Source organism: Monodon monoceros, unplaced genomic scaffold (assembly GCF_005190385.1).
Source record: "Monodon monoceros isolate NGI ecotype Baffin Bay Population unplaced genomic scaffold, NGI_Narwhal_1 Super_Scaffold_2, whole genome shotgun sequence".
Taxonomy (NCBI): Eukaryota; Metazoa; Chordata; class Mammalia; order Artiodactyla; family Monodontidae; genus Monodon; species Monodon monoceros.
Genome location: NW_021703776.1, coordinates 104,422,330 through 104,445,275, shown reverse-complemented (window position 1 = coordinate 104,445,275; position 22,946 = coordinate 104,422,330). Strand labels below are relative to the sequence as shown.

At 59.6% G+C, this 22,946-nt stretch overlaps 1 protein-coding gene across 1 annotated transcript in view; it reads left to right on the top strand.

Annotated features, from left to right (window-relative positions):
- The window catches only part of PTPRN2 (protein tyrosine phosphatase receptor type N2), a 529,168-nt gene that overhangs the window by 107,664 nt on the left and 398,558 nt on the right, over positions 1–22,946 (top strand). Inside the window, exons 9-10 of the mRNA XM_029234487.1 lie at positions 2,212–2,298; positions 8,861–8,940. Of these exons, the coding sequence (XP_029090320.1) occupies positions 2,212–2,298; positions 8,861–8,940 (167 nt within the window). The remainder of the gene's footprint in view (positions 1–2,211; positions 2,299–8,860; positions 8,941–22,946) is intronic.

The following is a 22,946-nucleotide window of genomic DNA, read 5'->3' as shown; positions in this document are numbered from 1 at the left end:
CAGACGCGCTCGAGCACCAGGCTGGCTGAGGAACAGACGGACCTGACCTGCAGCTCCTGGCAGGCAGCGACGAGGCAGACACCAGGGTTCCGAGTGGACTCCTTTCCCAGTTGGCAGCTGACCTCCCGGTGGGGCTGACATGCCAGCTCTGAGAGGTGTCCCTGGGATCCCGTGAGTGAGGGGACGGGGTAGAAGGGCCCGTGTCTGCACCACAAGCACACACACCTCTTTAAAAACATTCTTATTTTAAAACCTCATAACGTGAAAGCCTCTGGAGAGCGTGTTTGGGAGGTTTGGGGGACTCGTCCACCCTTGATGGGAGGGTCCCCAGCCCTGAGGGCTACTTACTCAGGAAGCAGGATGGGGGGGGCAGCCCCTCAGCTGCAGACCGGGACCGACCTCTCCTTCCTCACCTTAGGAAGAACGGCTTGGAGGTTGGAGAGGGTTTGGAGTCACCAGCAGGGGTGTGGCGAGCGGGCCTGGCACAGTCAGTAAAAGTGGCGCCACCGGCAGCAACCGCTGTCCCCACCCAGAGGTCACATTCCAGCTCCTTCGCTGGGCTGGCGGCCCGTCTCCCCCCAGGGAAAAGATGGGTGTAGCGCGAGGCGCCGCCGTGGGCGGAGTGCCTCCCAGCCCAGACCTGCCGCCAGCTCGCGGTGGGACTCGCTGATCACAGCCTCCGGAGCGCTTCCTCCACTGGGTGACAGCATCTTCCGAGGGACGCGGCGGTCAGCCTGGGAATCTCGGAGCAGTCGCCCCCAGTCCCGTCGCTGCGCCTGCTTCTCTGCATCTCCTCGGGGCGCAGAGGCGTCTGGAGCCCTCCCCTGACGCCAGCCGACGTCACAGCCCTTGTCGACGCGTCTACGCGGGGATTCTGCCTCTGCCCTTCCCGAGGCGTCCCGCTTGCCCGTGGTCTCGTTCACCTGCTGGTCCCTCCTGCCCGCACACCTGAACCATCTCAGCAGGCTGCAGGGCCTGCCCGGCACCCACCTCCACGGCCCCCGCCTCTGGGACCCCCCTTGGTTCCTTCTCGTGCCCTGCGCCCCCGCTGGCTCTTGGAGTCATGCGGTCCTGGGACAGCCCATCGGGCACCCCCTGCATGTTCACCGCCCTCCACTCACAGGGTGCCGCCCTCTGTGGGGGGCGGGAGGGGCAAGCGGGCTTGGCACTTGGGTCCCCGCGGTCGTCCCCCGGGCGTGTCTGTGTCCCCACCTCCTCTTGCCATGGGGACCCCAGCGGTGGTGGATGAGGAGCCACCTGCTGACCTCACGGACCCTGTTGCCGCGTGAGGCCACATTCTGAGGTTCCGGGTTTACGACGTGAAGGTGTGCGTTTTCGGTAACACAGTTCAGCCCCCAACGACACAGGCCCTTTCCCTTGTTGGTGACTTTGCTGCTTGTGTCCCCACTTGGATATAAACCCCAAGAAGCAGCTCAGTGCCTGTTGCTGAATTTCCCGGCCAGCACCCGGCACCCAGTGGCTTTCTTGCACATTTGCTGAATGAATGAATGAATGATAGGCTGGGACGAAAACCCCAGCTGTCGACGGTGCTCACGTAACCGCAGGCGAGTTCTCCTCTGAAGGGCTCTGACGGGCTTTCACGGGCAGCACCTGGGGTGCGAGACAGGCTGGGCTCAGGGACCTGAGTCACATGCGCTGCTGGAGGTGCCCCCCTGGGGACGCTGGCCTTGCTGGGGGTCCGAGGCTCCATGCTGTGGCACATGAGCCCCTTTGGGGAGTTGCTGCTGCTGCTGCGCTGTCCTGCCATCCTTAAAAGTGTGACTTTTCAGTATCCTCACTGGCGCATAACTCATTTTAGAAATGAATCCGAATCCACTTAAAGACATGCATTCCCTCCGCACGTTTGACGCCCCTCCTGAACTTGGCTTCCCGGCCTCCGCCCCCCTCTCCCACCTCCACCCCGCTCTCCCCTGCTCCCCGGCTGAGATGAGCCAGTCGCTGGCTCCTGGGCCCATCACGCTCCCCTAACAACCCCGTTCGCATTGTGGTGTTGGTCTTCTTGCTGGAAAATGCAGGTGGTTCATCACGGTTGGGGAGGCCTCTGCTCCCGGGTGGCTGCAGCCCAGCCCTGATGTGACGGGTACAGCCGGGGCAGTTCTCCGAGCAGGGCAGGGCGGGAGGGTGGGCTGCAGGGGTCCCTGCTCCTCAGGTGTGACAAGCCCGCCACGTAACTCTGTGCTCTCCCCGCAGCCCGCTGAGCCCAGAGAAGGGGACGGAGGTGCTGGAGGACGTGGCGCGTCTCCTGGACATGCCGGCGGGCATCTTCTCGGACATCGCGTGAGTGTGGGCGGGGCCCTGGGCGTCTTCTCCATCTGGTGGGTCCACTGTGCGCTTGTGGGCTTCGTTAATTGTGTCACAGAGAAACTGTGAGGGAAGAAGGGGAAGGAAAGGCCCAGCGGGGCTCAGGTTGTTTCTGTAAGAGCAGCTGAAACCCAAGCATCATCAGAAGGACCATAGTCCCCTAAAAGAACCCCGCCCCAGGCTTCAGGTCTCCCCGCTGCGCCAGGAACCACCCAGGAGGCTCTAGACCGTCGGGATGGCCTGGCCCCCGCAGGCGAGCCAGGGCCTCGGGGCTGGGCCCTCAGCTAATGAGGCTCTTCTGACAGCTATGCGCACGTGGTGGTCCACGGGGACGGTTATCGCTACACAGATGTTTACCAAGCGCTGAGTGCCCGGGTGGAGTGGAGAGCAGGCGGGGTTCCTGCTCTGGTGAGCTGAGCTGCCAGCAGAGGTGGACATGTAGACAGAGCCAGAGAAGGTCAGGCGCCTTCCGTCCCGTCCCCGTGAACAGAGGGATGAGGCCAAGAGGGAGGAACCTGGGGCAGGAGACCCCACCCACGGGGGGGGGGGACGTCCACATGGGAGGGTCATGCGGCCATGGGAGCCCGGCCCGGAGCCCAGGTGACCTTGGTCCCAGTGCTGGAGCCACCGCGGATGTTCTCCAGGAAGGTGCCTTTCCAGCCGCCCGGAGAACGAACTACAGGGGACCCAGGTGGAGCCCAAGTGCCGTGAGGCTGCTGAGGTCTCCGGTGATGGGCCGTGGCCTCGGAGCAGGAGGGGCGGCGGGAGGGGCGGGTGCGAGATGAGTCACCCGCTGGCAGAGGGTCCATGTCTGTTCCGTTAAGCCGCACGCAGGCCCCCGAAGCCACTTGTATTCCCACCTGTAACATCAAGGGTCCGTTACAGCTGTCCTCTGTCAAATCGCATTGATTGGCTGTGCGTCCGGCACTGCTCCGGTGTGCAGGACCTCCAGGAGGGTTTGGTCATCAGACTCAGGCCCTGGAGTGGGAGGGCCTCACGCAGCCCAGCGGGGAGCCGTTCCTGCTGCCCGTGGCCACTTCCACAGGCCCTTTGGCCCCGTCACGGTCTCCGCGTGGCCCAGTAAGCAGGACAGACGGCCTGACCTGGAGGTTCTGACTGTTCCCTTCAAAGAGGAGGAGGGGGGTCTCTGGAGCTTCCTGCCCCGTTCCTGGCTCCCGGGGGCAACTCCCCTGGGCTGCACACACCACGGGGTCCCCACGGGCTTGGCCAGTGAGGACCCATCTCAGGTCCAGGGGTCCCTGCTGCATGTCTGCATAGGCACACCTGGCACGCTGACCACACGGCGTGGGTGTGTGTTACACACGCGTGACGGAACACACGCATGACGGAATGAGTGATGGCACAGGCGGGTCTGGCACCCCAGACGGCCCCCCAGTGACACTGCACCCCTCCCTCTGTAGAGGGGACATTGAATGTGGCCCAGGGCTGAGGGAGGGAGGGAGTGGGTGCCTCCTTCATCAAAGGCAAGAACCTCGTGCGAGAACTCTAAGGGCCTCAAGTACCAGGCAGAGGGGTCCTGAGACCGGAGCTTCCAGGAGCAGCTGGCGGCCTGCAGCGCTGGGAGACCGTCCTCGCGCCTCAGAAGTAATCACCCAAATGAGCTCTAGGGTGGGCCTCCTTAGGCCCCCGCGGGGCTGTGCTCATGGAACCTTCATCATATTCCTTAGCAAAACCCTCCGTGGTGACCAGGCAGCAGACGGAAGGCAGAGGTCCCAGCCCCGGGCTGTTTCCTGGAGACGTGCCCTGTGCTGCCCCCCTGCCGCCCCTCGTTTCTTAGAAACCTTCCAGATGGGATAGAGGCCGGGGCTGCGCGCCCCCCCTCACTGCTGCCACGGGAGCGTTTGAGGGAGGGTTGGAGAGGAAAGGGAGTTGTGGGAAGTGGCGTCAGTCCTGGGGGGCTCCAGTGGGGGGCGCTCGGGCCTGGGGGCCTTTGGGAGACGCTGCCTAGCCTGCCCGGCACTCCTCTCTGGCCCCTCACCTGGGTCTGCGGCTCAGTCCCTCCAGGTCTGGAGACTCTGGGGACACAGGGGTGTTCTGGGGGCTTTCCAGGCTCGGAAGCTGGGCCGGTTCCCAGACCAGCTCTTTTGTAGACATCACCTGCCAGTCTCTTTCCTGCTCAGGGGACAGGGGCTTCCGACTCCCCCAGGGCCATGCTGCACCCCGCTCTTTCAGCCTTTGGGAGTCTGGTCCAGGGCCCTCGTGTGACTAAACCCCCGAGCGGCCCTTTCCCCGCAGCCTCGCCCGGCCCTGGAGCCCCCCCGTCTGCCCTCGAGTTTGCTTCTGGGTGCCCAGGCCTCTTGGGAACCCCCGTCCTGCCCAGTTAACGCTCGTCTCGCACCTCTGAGTATTTAATGCTGTACGTGGTCTGCGGGGGTGTGTGTGGTGTCCCATACCACACATGCACGTCCTGTGTGTCACCCCCAGGACCCAGCACATGAGGACACGCACCAGCCGCAGGGACTGACCTGGGTGGGGGGGGCCTGGGGGGGCGACCGCGTGGCCAGCACGCTCTCAGGGCTGGTCATCGTGGCAGGAGAGGAGAGGAATCTGCCCCACAAGGCGGCACTTCCAGGATTGTCTGCATGTTTATGGAAGTACTAGTTATGCTTCATATGTTTTGTTAATGGTTATGTAGCTGTCAAGCAAATTTCATTATTTCTTATTACATCGTTAGAGGCCATTAAAACGGCATCAGCACGCTGGGGTAATTATGCCGGCAGACGCACAACGACCGCGGTTGTGATTTTATAATCTAATCATGGCTGTCCGAGGACGCAGTGCTGATTGATGCGGCTCTTAGTCAGGTGGGCGGTGCTGCAGGGCCTCGCAGGCTCCCAGCCAGTGGGAGCTTCAACCAGCTCAGGGAACGCAGGCGCCAGCCTCGTCCCGGGTCCCCCTTCGGGTCCCCCTTCGTGAGTCCTCGTGAGGCAGGAAGCGGTGTGATTTCCCTTCCGTGTGGTCGACTGCACTGACGAAGGGCAGTTCCTGAAGACGCAGCGGGAACTCACGGCCTGACGTGTTCACGAGGTCCTGTGCACAGGCCAGGTCAGCTGGACCCTGCAGGAGCCCGGCTAGGATGCGGCCCCCTGTCCCGTGCCCACCGCTGACCCTCCACACCTCCCTCCCCATGTGAGGACCCCCGCAGGTTTGGAGGATTCTGGAAGACGTGCTTCAGTTTCCTGGAGCAGAGATTGTACTTGTTTGCCTCCTGTCTTGTTTCCCTGGCGACTTGGCAGAACTGCCCCTGTTTTACAGCTGGGCAAACCGAGGCCTCGGAGGTTAAGGCTCAGCAGGGTAACAGATGGCGACACAGGACGCGGCTGTGCAGTGGAGACTATGCAGAGGCTTTCACATCCCCGCGCATCAGAGCAGGTGCTGGGGAGCGAGCGCCTGAGCTCACGTCGTGTTCGGCCATAAGGGGTTGGATATGCCCCGTGCAGCGGGGTGACCCTTCCCTCGCTGGTGCCAGGGCCAGGGCTCGGCTGCACAGGGGCTGGGCCGTCACAGACCAGGTGTCAGGTAGGGAGTCGGTGACGGCAACACGGACCCTCCATACAGGGCGTGCTTTCCACGCTAGGCGGTCCCAGGGTCACAGCTGTGCATCCCGGGGTCACATGTGTGCATCCCAGAGGCATGTGTGTGGCGTCCCGGAAGGAAGGAGGGCCCTGGTGCCGTCGGCCTCTCCCGCTGGTCCCGCAAGTGTTGGGGCAGGTGAACAACCCCTGTGTGCTCCGTCTTTGGGAATCCACGGACATCCGTGAGATCTTTAGAGAAAACCGTCGGCACTGGAGGGAAGATTAGATTTGGGGGGGGTCCCACGTTCCTGGAACTCTGCAGACGTAGTTTAGATTAGACACGTCCCAGAAGCCACGCTTAAACCCAGAGCCGCGCCGCGTGGATCTGCTGTTAGTACTTTGATGGTGGGTGTGGACGCTCGTGTTAGGAAGCAGTTGCACTAGATGTCGTGACTCAGTCCCAGACATAGCCCCACCGTCCACACGCGTGTCAGGCGCCGGTGGGAAGCGTCGTCACACGAGTGATCTGCACAGTAATTAGCGTTTAATTCAAGCACAGACATCAGGCAGTCGCTGCACTTGCTAGAGGCCCCAGAGCAACGGTTTTCAGACCGTTTGTGGAACTGGGGTTGGAACGGAGAGGGGGAGGAACCCGATTCCCACGGCAAGGGGGGAAGACACCACGGCAGGAAGTCTCCAGGGGCCAGGGAGGCCCCCTTGTCCACCCCGGCAGCATCCAGCAGGGGCCGGGGAGAGGTTTGCTGCATCCCCTCGGACCCTGGGGCCTGGGGAGTCCACAGAGGATGCTGCATGCGACGTGGGCGGAGGGTCGGACAAGTCTTCCGGGTGCCACACGTGGGGGGGGCGGGGCCCGGGAAGACTCGGCTCGGCCGCAACAGCAGGGGTGGAGAGGGAAGGTGGCACTGCTGCAGGACGTGGTGACGTTTCTTGTACAGGGAGGTGACCGGGAGGCCCCGTGGCTGGATGAACCACCAGAGCTGTGGGCGCCACGGCAGGAGCTGCTTCAGGAGCGCTCGCTGCGCTTGCGGCGAGGCCCAGCCTCCTGGGTGGAATGTCCGACAACAGAGGTGCTGGAACGACGGCCATGCTACCCCTGGGGGCTCTGCAGTTCCCTCTGCAGAGGACCCGGCTGGCCAGGGAGCTGGGCCAGAGGCCGCCTGAGGGACAGGACCCGAGCGAGACCAGTGGTCACGAGTGGAGGTAGCCCCTGAATGCCAAGAAGCCCTGAGGCTCGTGGAGGCGTGGTCTGAGCTCCCACGACCTGGAGCAGCGGGCCGGCCTCTGGATGATGCGCTCGGGAAGGAGGGGAGGGGACAGAGTGGATGCAGAGGAGGTGGCACGTGGCACACGCCTGACTCGGTGATTTGGTTCCTGCTAGCGGTGTTTCTGCCGTTTCTGAGAGTGTCGCTGTCCTTTCCACGTAACTCTTCTCAAGCGCGGTCCCTTTCACTTGAGTCTCACTCTCGTGCACTTTTCCTTACATCACCCTTATTAGGAGTGCCTTTGAAATGATCCTGTCATAGACGCTGGAATTGGCGTGGAGTGGGTGGGAGGCCCGGCAGGGGGCAGGGCCAGGTTAGAACATGCAGGTGACGGGCGGCCTGGCAGCGTCTGGGGAGGTGCAGGGTGGTGTCACCTGTGACTCAGCTGGGCTCCCTTTAAGGGAGGACAGCCCTTGGGTCCTCAGGGTCCTCGTCGTAAATGGAGGCAACCGCGCCTGCTTTGCTGGAGAGAGTAAACACGGTACACGCGAAGTTCCCATGCACATGGAGGCTCAGCAGATGGCAGGCACGTGGTTTTGTTCTCAGCGGTGTTATTCGGTGGTTGAATCTGTGCATACTGATAAGACTCCATGGCATCAGCGAGGAAGGCCCAGCCCCTGGACCAGGGGAGGGCAGTCGAACTGAACACTAAGCCTGTCGTGGGGAACCTCACCGATCACCAAGAAGAGCAGCTGCCTTGCCAGGGGCATCATGATGGCCAGGAGCCCCTGGAAACCACGCGTGTGACGGGAAGGGCCACCTCTGAGCGGCCCACGCCGTTCCGGGCCCCTCGACACCAGCTCCTGGGGGTTGTGTCCGGGAGATGACGGTCCAGGTGATGCGGAGCTGGGACAGTCCTGACGAAGGCGGCCTCCCTGCCCCCCTTCAGACGAATCAGTTGTTAAAAGGGGGATGTACTTTTCAAAGTCATGTGCAACACAGTATTTAAAAAGCTTTGAAAATTTTTTTTACCAGATATTCATTTTTAATTATTATTTATTTATTAATTAAGTTATTTATTTTTGCTGTGCTGGGTCTTCGTTGCTGCATGCGGGCTTTCTCCAGTTGCAGCAAGCAGGGGCCACTCTTCATCGTGGTGCGCGGGCCTCTCACTATCACGGCCTCTCTTGTTGTGTGGAGCATAGGCTCCAGACGCGCAGGCTCAGTAGTTGTGGCTCACGGGCCCAGCTGCTCCGCGGCATGTGGTATCTTCCCAGACCAGGACTCGAACCCGTGTCCCCTGCATCGGCAGGTGGACTCTCAACCACTGCGCCACCAGGGAAGCCCCCCTGCCAGTTATTTTTTTACTGAGTAGTTCTAAAGATTTCAGTAAGTTTTTAAAACAGCTCCTTTCAGGAGAATTTTAAAAATACCCGTCTCTTTCCTTTCTGCTTTTGGTCCCTGCGGCTCCCTTGGGAACAGAATGCTGAAAACAGTTTCCAGAACGATTTTTCTTTTTCCCTTGCAAGAATGTCTGCTTGTTATTGTTGGGTATTGGGGCTGGTTTGAACTTTTTGTAAGAGCCCTGCCGGGTGTGTGTTAGAAAAGCGAAGCCTGTGGATAGAATTCCTGGAATCTGGGAACAGCGTCACAGTGACCCCGCAAAGCCACCCCCGCGGAGGTTGCGTGTGGAGGAGCAGCGCCTGGGGTGCGTGTGGCGTTCAGGGAGGAGGCCCGTGTGCTGAGCGGTTCTCACGTCTGTTAAACGGTCTCTTCCAGGGTCTCGGGACCAGCGGTGACCTTCAGGGTGCGCGCCAACCTCCAGAACGTGACAGCGGCGGACGCTGCGAAGGCGGCAGGTGAGGCTGCTTCCGCGCAAGCGCACGCACCCGCCCGGGCGGGGGAAGGGGGCCAGCTGCTCCGAGGACAGCCGTCTCCCCAGAACCCCGATACTCATCGGGTGGGGCCCGGAGGGGAGTGGCTGGCCTCCCGGGGGTGGGGGTGGTGACCGCACTGCTCGCTCGGATAGAAGGCGGTGTAGGGGCGGGGAAACAATGCCCTGGCGCTTTGAGGTTTTCCGTCCCGTCCCAGCCCAGCAGCTCGCACGGGCGTCACCGTGCCCGCCCGGCCCACGAGAGCACGGGACGAAGGTCTGAGTAGGCCAGTGCCTGACCTCGGCGTCCCTCTTGGAGCCCAGCCTGTCACGCGCTCACGCATTTCGAGATCTTCTGGGGGGGGTCCCAGCGTGTGGTTGGTGTTTGTCACTGAATGAAAAACGCAAAGCGCAGAACGTGGGGTGTGTACGAAGGCTGCTTTCCCCTGCAGCCCACGTTTGTTTTCAGCTACTGAAAACTTGTGTAAAATGTACAGTCTTTCCGCCCAGTAAGAAAAATATAGGAAACCTGACAGAACCTGAGCCTCACGTTTCCCGGTAACTCAGTGGGAAGGACTCTCGTGCTTTATGGTCGTTTGTAAGCGCAGTGGCTGAATGCACCGACCCAGACGCAGCAGAAAATGACTCTTTGTTTCAGCCAATCCTGTATGTGGCTAAATACATGGACTATTTTTAATGAAACCTACGTTTTCACCCCAGTGTACAGCGCAGCACGGTATTTGGGCTGACTTAGAGATCTGGGCATTTAGTTCTCGTCCATTGAGGTATCACCTTATGGCCTCTATTAAAGTTTCTTTATCCAGTGACGGTCAACAGGGCATAAAAATAGCTGTAACACCCTATTTGGTGGAACAAACTGTAGCTCTTCTCTATTTTGGTTGCTGTTGGCTTTTCCTTGTAGGATATTTTGATGCCCTTAGGAACTCTGATTTGCTGAAAGGAATGATTTGGGGAACAGAATTTTTGGTTAAAGAAGAATTCCTTGCGGAGTTGTGCTACTTCCCAGAAAGCCAGTGGAGAGCTGACGCGCACGCCCCCAGCCCACATGCCTCCCAGGCTTCATTTCACTGTAACGGGGTGAGCTCGGGGTCCAGCTGAGCAGAGCGGCCTAGTGGGTCCCGGAGAAAGGAAGTCAGCAGATTCCATTCCAAACACTCCGCTGGATGAAAAGGAGCGGAATTCCGCGTCAGTGGCTTCACCCTGCGTGACCACGGGCGCTCTTTCCCTGCTCAGCACCCATTTTATGGTCCTCGTTCCTCAGCATAAGAGATCATTGAATATATTTAAGACCAAATCAGTTATCACTTTTTACCCAGAAATGTATTAACAATTGTTCCATAATTGACAATTCATTCCAGTGCTGGGAAGTAATACTTTCAAAATTGGATTTGCTGGAACTTAAGGGTGCTCTGAATGGAATAAAATGGAATGAAGTCTTTTTATCTTTTAGAGTCGTGACAATATATTCATGACAATGGCATTTCATTTATTTTATTGCTTTCTGTGGGAAATGAGGTTGATTATTCGAAGTCTGGTTCCTTGGTCATTTTAAATGTGTTCACGTCAGGTACCGAGGGGGAAATTGTACATGCAGTTTGAGTGTCGTATCACCAACCCTCTAAATACTCAAATTTCTGAATTACATTTTCGTGAACCAGCATAGCTGTGCCAGCCAGGGTGTTTCTTGCTTGTGCAAAATGGATGACACACGTGCATAATTTTAAAACTTCGTTTCTTTGGTATTTTAAATAATTTCATGATGTTATGGATGCACCTGATGCTATACAGGGAAAGGATTACGGAGAAGAGTCTGTGACCATAGGATCTGAGCGTTTGGCGGCAGAAATACCAAACTGTAGTGGCACCTCGACCCCGGCCACCTTGAGGGCGTGTTTGCTGCCACCGGGAGAAGCAGCCTCCTCCAATGCGGGGTCCACCTAGGGGTGGACGTGACCCCGTGTTATCAGGAAGAGTTTGAACTTAGAAGGACGTTTTGTGGCTCCAGTTTTAGAACATGATGTGGAATCTTACTAGTGTTGTTGTGGCAATGTGGGCGGGGCCGGCAGGATGGGCCGCGTACAGACCGCCCAGCCTTCCGCCCGCGTGTCGGTGCCCCTGCAGATCCCAGGACCGTTTGCCTTTGGTTCTCGCCGTGGGGCTTCCTGGCACTGCGCTGTACGCCCCTCTTGTTACCAACAAAGGGAGACGTGACCCTGTGATGGAGTTCAAAGGGCATTTCCTTTGCCTATTCTGCACAGGGTGGTACAGAACTTAATGAAGAGTCATGTAGCCGATGACACGTCTGTCCCCGTCAGACATGGTCCGTGTTTGTCCTGAAAGGTGGATGCAGTGGGTTTCCTTATACGGGTGGTTCTTTCCTGGGCATTAATTAGTGAACTTGGGCGTGGACGTCAGGTGTGAGTGAACAGTGGTTCCCAGGAGACACTTCCTGCGTTCAGAGCACACAGAGAAAACTGGTGGTTATGTTCAGTCTTCGTGGCCACGTCATCTAGTCAAATTGAGCAGGACAGAAAAATCCTTTTCTCACTCTTCGTTTTCTCGGTAGCTTATCCTTAAGTAGCGTATTTGTAACCCGTGTGTGCGTCTCCCTTCAGGGAGGATGTGCTTGATCACCTTTAGAGGAAGCACACGCTCTGCTCCCTGCACCCCGCGGAGACGCCTGCCCCGTGGTCCCCGGGGCCGTGGCCTCTTGCGTGCGCTGCGCATCCCTCCTGCCCTGAGATCGGCCATGTCTGCTACCCTCCCGGGGGCCTTTTCAGCCTCAGCTCCTCTTTGCTGGGGTGTTTGACTCATGACTGTCCGGCAGGTGATGGGCCGGGCTCAGCGGCTTGTCTCCCTTGTATCTTAGCAGCTACCAGCTGCGTCCTGTCTAATCCAAGCTCTGGCCTCAGCACTCGGCTTCCATTCTCCCTCTGGGCTCGTTTCAAGTAACACACGTGATTTTAAATCCTAGCATCTCCCGTTTGGAGAACGATGCCTTTAAACACTGTCGGGTGCGGGCCCAGGGCTGGGAACCAGGACAGCTGGACGCCAAGACCCACCCCGGACCGTGAGCTCTGCCCAGCCTCCAGGTGAAGGGGGCAGGCATGTCCTTCTGCAAAGTGTGATGCCGTCGCTCCTGGGAGATCGGAGTGACCCCTGCTGTGATGCCCACGCAATGCAGCCGTCTGGACGGCCGACCAGGCTTCTCCCTGACGGGAGCACCACGTGAGGCCCAGGCCACAGGGACATCTGCAGAGCCCGGCCTTCGGAGGAGGGGATGCCTCACCTGGGTGCTTGTCGGGGGGCTCTGAGGACCAGCGTGGGTGCCAGGTGGGCTGGAGGAGAGAAGGGGGCCGTGCAAGGGGCAGCCACGGGGCCGGGCGGGGCCGGCAGCTTGACTGTCACCCGACTCAACTCGTGGCAGAGCCTTTGGGTCCATGAGAAGGGCTCAGCGAGTTCATGGCGGCTTGTGGGGTCAGCGCTGCCTTCCTGACACCCAAGGGGCTTGGCCAGTGGCCCAGGTGCCCGCACCTGCACAAGAATCCCGGAACAAGGAGGCTGCTGGCCCAGGGGAGGAGGGGCTCCTTGCGGCAGCGCCAGCTGCACACGCAGGTTCCCCTGACGGCCCGGCCTGCTTGCCGTGGTCACACCCTCCGTTCTCGCCTGGGATGCAGTGCCTGCACCTGTGAGTGTGGGCAGGCAGCTGTGCGTGTAGGTGCCCGGAACCGGTTTTGCACGCAGTGTGCTTTCATTGTGATTGAGAGCCCGGAATAAATGTTGGAGGGGCTGGTGAGCCCTGGAGCTGGAAAGAAGGCTGTGCTTTTTCAACGAGACTGAGGAGGATGCTTTGGAAGTGCTTGTGCAGCCCAGCTGCTGAGAAACCGTGCTCTCTGCAGGTGAGCGGGACGCCTGTTAAAAGCTGGTAAAAGCCAAAGCCTACAGGGACTCTCATCTTCTCCAAGACGTGACGTAAGAGAATGGGAGGATTTTTAGGTAAAAGCGACGTCGGGGTTCCTCCTGATCCGTGCCTTGTGGCACAGATGAGAAACGCAGGCCAGAGTGGCGGTGGGCTCGTGGTGGGACGCGGGGAGCCTGCGGGGTCCGCTGACCGGCCCGTGGCAGCGGCGGGGAGCGGCCTGGTCTCAGCTCGCCAGGCAGTTCTGGTGCGGTCGCCTCACAGCCTCGGGCAGGTTCCAGGTCGAGGGCCCGTGAAGCCTGGCTGAACCTCGGGGGTCACCAGCGACGGGCAGGGGGCCCTGCAGGGTCAGCTCACCTGCTGCTCCCATTTCAGCAGGCGGGTTGGCAGACACGGCGCCCGAGGACTGAGGCGGGAAGATGGGCAGCAGAGGAAACCGGCCGGGGGTCTGGGGACTCGGCAAGGGTCTCGGACTCCAACAGGGTGATTCCGGAAAAGAATCTGAATAATTTTCCAGCTCTGTCTGTCGTATATCCTGTGTTGTTACCTGGAAGGGACGAGCTTGCTTTATTTCGCTGAATGGATAGACTGTGTGTTTCCAAAGTGAAGTGGGCGACAGAGGCCTGTCCTCCTGCTGGCCGTCGGATGCACCCTCCATGTCTGCCGTCCAGGAACGAGGCTCATCTGGGCCAGGGGTCACCATGGCCGAGTGAACGTTCCCCCTCCGCAGAGGGAATGTGGCCTGGAGCCCCTGCTTTAGCGGGTGCTTGTGCTTTTCCTGAGGATGAGAAAGGAGTCGAAAGACAGAGCCGCGGTCCTCACGCCTGTTTGGGAGGAAGCAGGGGTGGTGACGGCTTCATCCTGGATGGATTCGCGACCAGCTGCAGAACACGCGGCGGGTGGAAAGGTGCCACTCTTGCTGCTGGAAACAATGAATCTATTAACAGTGAAAACACGCTGTCACTCGGGGGATAGTTCAGTTTTTGGAGAACGCAGCTCAAGAAGTTCCTGTGATAACTGTCGGGGCTGCTCCCTCTTCATACTTATGTGAAGACAGAATCTGCTTCTGTTCGGATAGACTTGGAGACCCGTCTGCAGACGAATCTCCTGTCTCATCCTCGGTCCCAGAAAGGCATTTTCTGGCTTCTTGTGGGCACCCCCTCCCACTGCTACAGCCCGCAGCAGAGTGGACGGGAGGCTGAGACCAGGCGTTTTCCACGCACAGGCCTCCCTTTCCTCCTGGGATCTGCTGGCTGCCCCAGAGTTGGATACAGCCCAGAGCCGAGGGCCGTTCGTGGGCAGCTGTCAGTGTCAGAACCAAATGCCGACACGATGCGATCCTGCAAAGGCAGAGGAGTCGGGACGGGAGTGGAGCCCAGAGCTTGGGGGTCCTGGGGGGCCAGACCCACGCAGGTTCTGGAAGCTGTGAGCATTGGCCGGGGCTGGGTGTGCGAGGGTGGAAATGTGGACCCGGGCTGGCCTGCTTACTCCCTGGCCAAACACGAGTGCAGAACCGGGGAGTGGGAAGGGGCCGGCTTAGCTTCGAGGTGTCCACGCCGAGGACTTCTACGTTCTGTTGTCTCTGGGGTCGAGGCATCTCATGGAGCTGCTTTTAGTCGAGGCCAGTTTCCCACTTACCAGTCATTGGTTGGTACCAACGCAGGGCGGCCAAGTGCCAGGCCCTGTGCCGGCAGTGGGGATGCTGGGGTGACGGAACAGAGACTGGGCTCTGGTGAAGGTGCGGCCCAGCGAGGGAGACGGAGGAGGAGGACGTAAACATGCAGCGCAATGTAATATGGCGCGGCACGGCGTAATGACGCGCTCTATAGCGTCGTCCAGTAAGATGCCAGGTAAGGCAGTGTCGCATCGCGTGCACTGTCACATGATATAATTTTGTCATTACGTAGTTATTTGATATCACCTGACGTTGTATAGTACACGATATAGCATGACGTGGTGCATGGTGTGTTATAGCGTAGCGTTGTATGTAGCAGTACGATGTAACATACTGTAAGACAGTACACCGTACGATAGTGTACCGTACATCACATCACCTCAGGGAACGTGGAGTGGTCTGAAGAGAAACCAGGCAGGGCATGGGCACTGGACGGGTCGGGACGGGAGCTGGTTTAAATGGTGGCCAGACAAGGCCCCGAGCGGCCGTAGAGACAGAAGCTGAGGCCGCCGGCAGCCAGGCCTCTGCGTACGAGCAGTGGGATGTCTGCATCTCTGGGTCGGGGCCCTGGATCTGGGAGTTGGTGACACGATGCCCAGCACATCCTTGGAGTCTGTTTGTGGTTGTCAAGGTGGGTTTTGTAGTCTCACGCTTATAAGCCCTGTTTCCTTCCTTCCTTCTCCTTCCCTCTTCCCGCTCTGTGCTGGTGCCAGGAGTCACAGAGAACCATACAGAACAGGTCTTGTCCTCTCCAAGCCTGGAGTCTGCTGGAAAGAGAGACATTGTGGCCCAGACAGCCTGGGGAGGCAGGGAGGGCTTCCTGGAGGAGGCATCTTGCGGGAGCACTGGGGTTCACGAGGGGGCGCGATGGGCTCAGACCTGCAGTTTTAATTGTGATACATGACACTTCTGAAAGCTCCTGGCTTCAGCTCGAGGGATGTATGGGGAGATGAGGTGCGCTAGAGGTGTTTGTGTGGTCCAGAGGGACACGCGTCACGGATGGGGACACGGCGACGTTGTGGGTGAGGTCACAGGGGCCCTGGGGACACGTCTGCTGGACCTGGTGTATGATGACGGTGCTGGGTGTGCGAGAAGCGTCCAAGCTGAGGGCACCAGATTTTCTGGCTGGGTCACCTGGGCAGAGGGGCGTTTGCCGGGTGGTGGCGGGGCGGGCAGGAAGCACTCAGGACAGGACGACGTGTTATGGGGACGCGGTAAGTGCGGTTTGGCCCATGTGCGTCTGGGGCCCCGAGTCTCCAAGAGGGACCCGTGCAGGTGCAGCTGGAGAGAAGTGGCCCCAGCGGCCCCGAGCTGACCCGAGCCGGGCAGGTGCCACCTGAGCAGCTGCTGTCTGTGGAGGGCAGACTTCTCGGTCACACGGGCCCCGCCCAGCCCTGTGACCTGTGGCCCAGCGCTCTGGGGCTAAGTCCCAGCTGGCTCGTGTGAGAATGACGCAGGAACCCTGATCCACAGGACCGTCGAGGGCTGGGTGAGGGCGTGCTGAGGAGCGGGCCTGGCACGCGGGCCCCCGCTGGGCAGGGTCCTGTGAGCTGCCCCTGGGATGTGGTTGCCAGACTCCTTCCCTACACGTGGGCCTCCCCCTCCACTGCCGCAGCCCTCGGCCCTGGGGGCTCAGTGCTGATCTCAGTGGTCAGGGCGTAGCCGGCCGCCCTTGGCGGAGGTGACCCGCCACGTGCAGGGCTCAGGTGGACGCTGTGTCCAGTTCCGGGGCTCCGGGCCCCCGGCGACACGCAGAGGACACATGCTGCTGTCCCTTTGCCCTTCTGCTTAGTGAGTGTCCAAAACCCCAGTCCTTCCAAGTCATGCAACTGTTCCCACAGTTGATCGTTGTGACGCTTTGTCGGCACGTGAACGCTGTTCCTCCTCTTCTCAGCACAAACCTGAGTGTCTTTGTGCCTAAGTGGGAGGTGGCTGGTTTTAAAAATAGGGCTGTGGCCGCAGCGCAAGACAGGCACCCGCGGGAGGAGACGCGGTGACAGCACGGGTGGGCCACCGGCAGCGTGCGGGGAGGGACAGTGTGGCCCGTGGCCGGGGCCCCCTTCAGCAGTTTCCGGCGGGCCCCCTGCCCCCGGCCGCACAGCTGGGCGAGCGCAGTGTGTCCCAGCCGCCTCCCCGGGGCTCTCTGGCTGCACCAGTCCCCATGGCAACGGCGGAGGGCACGCAACAGCGGAGCAGCCATGAACGTGTTTCCCTGTTTCTGCAGGCTGGCTGCTCCAGGTGGGGTCTGAGTGGAGGCTCCCAACCCAGACCCTCCCTGGCCCCCACGATGCTGGGTCGGTAAGCCTGGAGCCCTGCGCAGACCTGGGGCCCTCCTTCCTCCTGGGTGGCCGTCGGACCAGCTCTACGACCAAGCTCAGGTCTTTGACACTTGAGGTGTCCTGATGCTATAATTTCAGAGGCCCTGTGACGCCTAACTGTTTAACAAATTCTTTCCACGAGCCCTTCGGTGTCTGAGCGCCTCACCATTTCTCCTAGACGCACCTGCAGCGTGGAGTCCCTCCGCACACCTGGCAGCCGCGGGCGGTCACCTGCCTGGCCCAGGGCAGGTCCCGCAGATGCTGGGATCAGGAGAGGCACCTCTCGCCGCAGGACAGAGGGTCAGGAGCTGAGAGCCCCCTGCAGGGGGGGCAGGGGCTGGGCCTGGCCTCGTCTGTTGGCACTTGGGCGGGAAGCCCTTGGAAGCAGGTGGGGACGTTTGTCACAGGCAGGTCTCGCTGTTAGCAGGCTGCTGAGGTCAGTGCTGCCTTCCTGGGCTTGTTTCCCACCCACTTGCCCATTTTCCTCCTGCACAGTGACACTGAGGCTCCGATGGCCCATTCTTGAAAGTGAGCCCCTAATTACAGGGCGTGCTGGTACCCCGGGTCCATCTAGTTACAGGGCACACCGGTACCCCGGGTCCATCTAGTCACAGGGCACGCCGGTGTCTGAAGTGCGTGTAGTTTACAGGGCATGCCGGTACCTGAGGTCCATCTAATTTACAAGTGACATTGGTACCCCAAGTCCATCTAATTCACAGGGGATGTTGGTACCCCAAGTCCATCTAATTCACAGGGGATGTTGGTATCCCAAGTCCATCTAATTCACAGGGGATGTTGGTACCCCAAGTCTATCTAAGTCACAGGGGATGTTGGTACCCCAAGTCCATCTAATTCACAGGGGATGTTGGTATCCCAAGTCCATCTAATTCACAGGGGATGTTGGTACCCCAAGTCCATCTGGCCCTGAGACACAAGTCTGAAAAGGCACCGTGTGCATCGGGGAGCTGCGGTAACTCCGCGGGTGGCTGTGTTATGGGACAGCAGCCCTTGGGGTGATGCTGAATATGTGACATGCAAATCAGCCAGCAAACAAAAGGCTCCACGGGATGGCGTGTGAGCCCAGCTGGAGCAGCTCCCACGGCCCCCTCTGTGGGAAGAGGAGTCACACGGTGGGTGCCGGCTTCCAGGCGAGCTGGCTGCAGGATCGCCCACACGCTAAGAGCCAGTCTGCACGGGCTCCCGTCCCAGCCTGGCCCGGCGCCCCCTCTGCTCTTTCTTGGCAGCCGAAGTTGGGGACACAGACCCGCAAGAGTGGGGACCAGGGTTCAGAGCTGAGTCCCAGCCCCCGTCCTGCAGCTCCGTCGTGTGACGGCTCCTTTGTCGGGCTCCCGGCTCCTTCTCTGTGGGACGGGACTGGTAATTATGCCCCTGGGGTCGCAGTGGGATTAAACAATGGAGGAGGAGTTGGGTGTGAGTGAAACTTTGCTTCTACAGGGTTGGCAGGCTGCTGTCACCGCCCACCTTGGATTTCTGTCAGTTTTGCTTGCCCGGAGTGCGTGGTGGTCTCCGTGTGGCCGGAGCTGCATTGGTGCTTCGTGGGGTTGGACGAAGGGGAACCGGCCATGTGTGAGGATTGTGGGAGGGTCGCAGGCTGATGGGACCATTGCGTGGTCATTAAACGTGGACCCAGGTCTTCCTGGAGGGGGAGGGAGGTGTGTGGCCACCGTCTGCCCTGGACTTCCTTCTGCTCGAGGACCGAGGCCCGCATCGTGAGGGCAAAGCCTCGGTGTGGATGGTCGCCCAGGGGGAGGCAGCTCAGGAAGTACACCCGCGGGATCGATGCCCTCGTGCTGATTAAGGTGGTTGTACAATTCCTCCTTTTCCATTTAAAGGCGGTTTGCTGTCTGTCAACACCTTGTCTGATTACAATTGCAAAGCATGAAAAAGCAAATTCACAATGAAAAGTCTTCAGCAAAAGCAATGATAGGATTCCCTCCTACAGGATAGAATGGTACAAATAAAGTCTTGCCAATGTCACAACCAAATCGACATCCCCAAACTGCCCCTCGAGGAGGTAACCCAAGCTGCCACTTGGAGAAAACTTGGTCATGATGAGCGAATATAGACGTCCCGGCTGGATGACGGCGAGCCGCATCCTGTAGGTGCTCGCCCGGGTGCAGTGCTTTATTTAACCCTGTGACTTTTAAGAATGAGAACAGTGACACCATCAGCGGGGCCTTCCTGCAGGGGCTGCTGTTTCACCTCTCTTGGCTGCAGAGCTTAGAGCAGGGATGCTCTGCGCTGGGCCCTTCGTGATTCTAGGGACCTTGGCAGAGACAAGCAAACCACGGGGCAGCAAGGGCAGCACCCCTGGCGCTTCCCCGGCTTCCTCGTTTCCTCCTCCTGCACAGTGAGGGAGTGAAAGGAAAGGGCAGGCCGGGCCCGGAGCCCCTGCAGAGGGGCCGCCTGCCTGCCAGGGCTCTGCCTGGGCTGCTGCCCAGGACCCTGCAGCCCACCCCTTCACGTACCTCCACTGGCTCCTCCTCCAGCCCCCGTGCTGCCCTTCCTGCATCTCCCAGCCCTGCCTCTTCCCCGGACCCCGGACCCCGGACCCGCACCAGCTCAGCAGGAAGCCTCCCAGTCTGCCCGTCACTGCCCATTCGACCCGCAAGGCCTCCCCCTCCTCCCCCAGGGGCGGCCCTCGGCCAGGCTGGCTTCTTGCGGCTCCTGGGCAAACCACGGTTGGCGCCCAGCCAGGCTCCCATGTCTGCGTCTGGCTGGCAGCTCTCACTTCCGCGCTGCGGAGCGGTGTGGCAGAATGACCGTGTGGCCCCAAAGGCTGCACTCTTTACTCCGTGGCCCTTTGCAGAGTCCTAGGACGGTGGTTTTCAGCGTGTGGTCCCCCAGAGCGACCATATCAGTATCGACTGAGAACTTGTTAAAAATGCAAATTCCTGGGCTTCCCTGGTGGCACAGTGGTTGAGAGTCTGCCTGCCAATGCAGGGGACACGGGTTCGTGCCCCGGTCCGGGAGGATCCCACATGCCACGGAGCGGCTGGGCCCGTGAGCCATGGCCGCTGAGCCTGCGTGTCCGGAGCCTGTGCTCCACAACGGGAGAGGCCACAACAGTGAGAGGCCCGTGTACAGCAAAAAAAAAAAAACAACAAAAAAAACAAATTCCTGGGTCCCCAGGTGTCCTGAAGCCCATACTCTGGGGAGGGGGCACAATCCGTGTTGGAACCAGCCCCGCAGGGGCTGCTGTGATGCAGGCACTTGAGAACCTCTGGCTGTTGTAGACAGACATCCCCAGACACCCACCTGAATCTGCAGAGGTCTCCAGACCCGCCGCCCGCTGGGGCTTTGCCATGCAGGGGCGCAGACGGTGTCTGTGGTCGGCGGGAACAGTGATGTAGACAAAAGGAAAATGTGGGCGCTTGAAATGCGTGCCCTGTTTCAAGAGCCGCCCTAAATGGAGGAGTCCTGATTAAAAAGTGCGTTTATGGGCTTCCCTGGTGGCGCAGTGGTTGAGAGACCGCCTGCTGATGCAGGGGACACGGGTTCGTGCCCTGGTCTGGGAAGATCCCACATGGCGCGGAGCGGCTGGGCCCGTGAGCCATGGCCGCTGAGCCTGCGTGTCCGGAGCCTGTGCTCCGCAACGGGAGAGGCCACAGCAGTGAGAGGCCCGCGTAATGCAAAAAAAAAAAAAAAAAAAAAAAAAAAAAAAAAGTGCGTTTATGGCAGTTTCATTTATACGGAAGTAGACACTTCATCCTAACCTCCCTCCCCTCCCTCCGTCCATCTGGACACACCTCTGACTGTCCAGGCCGTCCCAGCGCTTCTGCGTTGGCTTTGCTGCTGGTGGAGGAGACGGGAACAAGCCTGCTCTGTCCCCAGCTCTGAGGTCATCTGTAGCGATGACTGCTCCCCTGTGACGCTTCCCAGGACGAGGGGAAAGGCCGGAGGGTCTGCTGGCTGCTTCGCGCTGGTCAGCCTTAGGGACCTGCTACGGGGTCTGGTTGCCAGTGGGACCCGGGCCCGCTCGGCTCCCGTCACCGGCTCTTTCTTGAGGCAGCCCGAAGTCCCAACAGGGCAGGCACCTCCAGAAGGCGGCCCACTGGGTGAGAGCTGGGACCACTCAGAGTCCTAGAAGTAACCTTAACCTTAACATCTTCCCGTGGAAAATCATTTTTTGTGTTTCACAATGTTTTGGAACGTCTCCACTGCATGTTGTAAATGCCTCACGTGTCCACCTGGAAGTCGGGACCCCTTTTAGTGCTCTGAGGGTCTTTCTAGGTTGAAGAACTTGGGAGACATTCGAAGATGCCTGCAGAAGAAGCGCAGCCCTAGGTGCCTGAGCCCAGCCCCCTTGGGACGCATGCCTAGTTAAGGCTCTTTCCCACCTGGAGCCAGAAAGGCGGGCGCCTCGGGAAGGAGGGAGGAAGCACCTGGCTCAGAACTCGGCGACCTGGGTTGGGCTGGAACCTGAGGGTGGAGCGTACCCTCACACGAGTCCTCCTTTTTCTCGACTTTAAAGAAACATTCTCAAGAACCAAATGATCATGTAACTTTCTTCTTCTAAAATAATGCAGAGAGACAGTGACATTCTCATGCTCTGGGGTAATTTCCATTCTGAATATGAAATGTCTCATCATTTAAGAAAAGTCAGATTTCGTTTATCTGTAATTAAATCTAGAATGTGTTATTATTTGAAGGCCCTGGTGGATTTTCAACTTTGTTGTTCTAAAAATGAATTGAGTGAGGGACTCCCCTGGCGGTCCAGTGGTTAGGACTCCGCGCTCCCACCGCAGGGGGCGCGGGTTCCCTCCCTGGTCCGGGACCTAGATCCCGCATGCCCCGCGGCACAGCCAAAAAAAAAAAATGAACGAGTGAAACGGTTCCCAGCACCAGTTTAATGAATGGTTCCACTTGCTGTACTGTCCACCCATCGTGGAAGCAAGAGTCCTGAACCGTCGTGGGCTTGACCTGCGGCTGTGCTGTTGCCGTGACCCCGTCTACCCCGCGCACAGCACCGCTGGCAGACACCATCCTCATAAGGCACAGCTGGCGGCCTCTGTGCCTCTCAGACACTTACCTGAGACTTACCTTCATGCGGCCAGAACACCACTGGAGAACAGCTGGCGATGGAGGCCTGAGTGCCGAGGGTGGTTCACCAGCCACTCCTGGAGGTTCCCCAAGACGTGTCCACGCTGGCCACTGAAAGGAGCCCTCGGGGGACAGCACACCTGCAGCCGGTTAGGGAGCTTCTCTGTGGCTCTCTGCCAGGAAGCTCCACGATACACCTCGGAGCTCGCGGCCAGGGTAAAGGCTGTGTTCCGGGGAGCTCTCAGGATTCCTACCAGGAGGCGCTGAGAGTTGCTGAGCCCATCGTTTCTCTTCGCCCTGATGGCCCGGAGCCTCACGCTTGGACTCCGTGCCCACGCGTTCACCATTTCCCACCCGGGAGCATGACGTACACTGTTTCCTGTCACGTGTCATGTCTGTTGTATCCTGTCTTGCTGTGTCCCATCCTGTACTGCTGTTTCACACTGTCCTACTATGTCGTGTCACTGCCCCGAGCTCCTTGGAAGCTGCTTCCCATCCCCTCGGAAGCAGGCAGAGCATCGGCCATCACTGCCGCTAGCTACTCGTGCCCCACGTGGACCATCGGTCCTGACTTTCTAGGGGACACCAGACCACCTGCAGTTCTGTGGACAGTCACGTGCACAGGGCCATGAGGACCCCGTCCAGCTGCGCTTGGAGGACAGTGCGATGGGCCGGCAGGCAGTCCCGCTCATGGGAGGGGACCTTCCACCACCCCGCCTATAACCAGCAGGTGTCCCCCAGCAGATGGCCTTCGGGAAGTCACTGCAGTGGGTGGGGTCAAGGTTATGTGGAGGAAGACAGTGTCATTGAGAAAAGGGTTGTTCTGAGAAAGATGGAGCCATTGGCATCCTTCAGATACAGTGAGTAGGCAGCTCTGTGTGGACGGCTCTCTGGGTGGACGGCTGTCTGTGTGGACGGCTGTCTGTGTAGATGGCTGTCTGTGTAGACGGCTCTCTGGGTGGACGGCTGTCTGTGTGGACGGCTGTCTGTGTAGA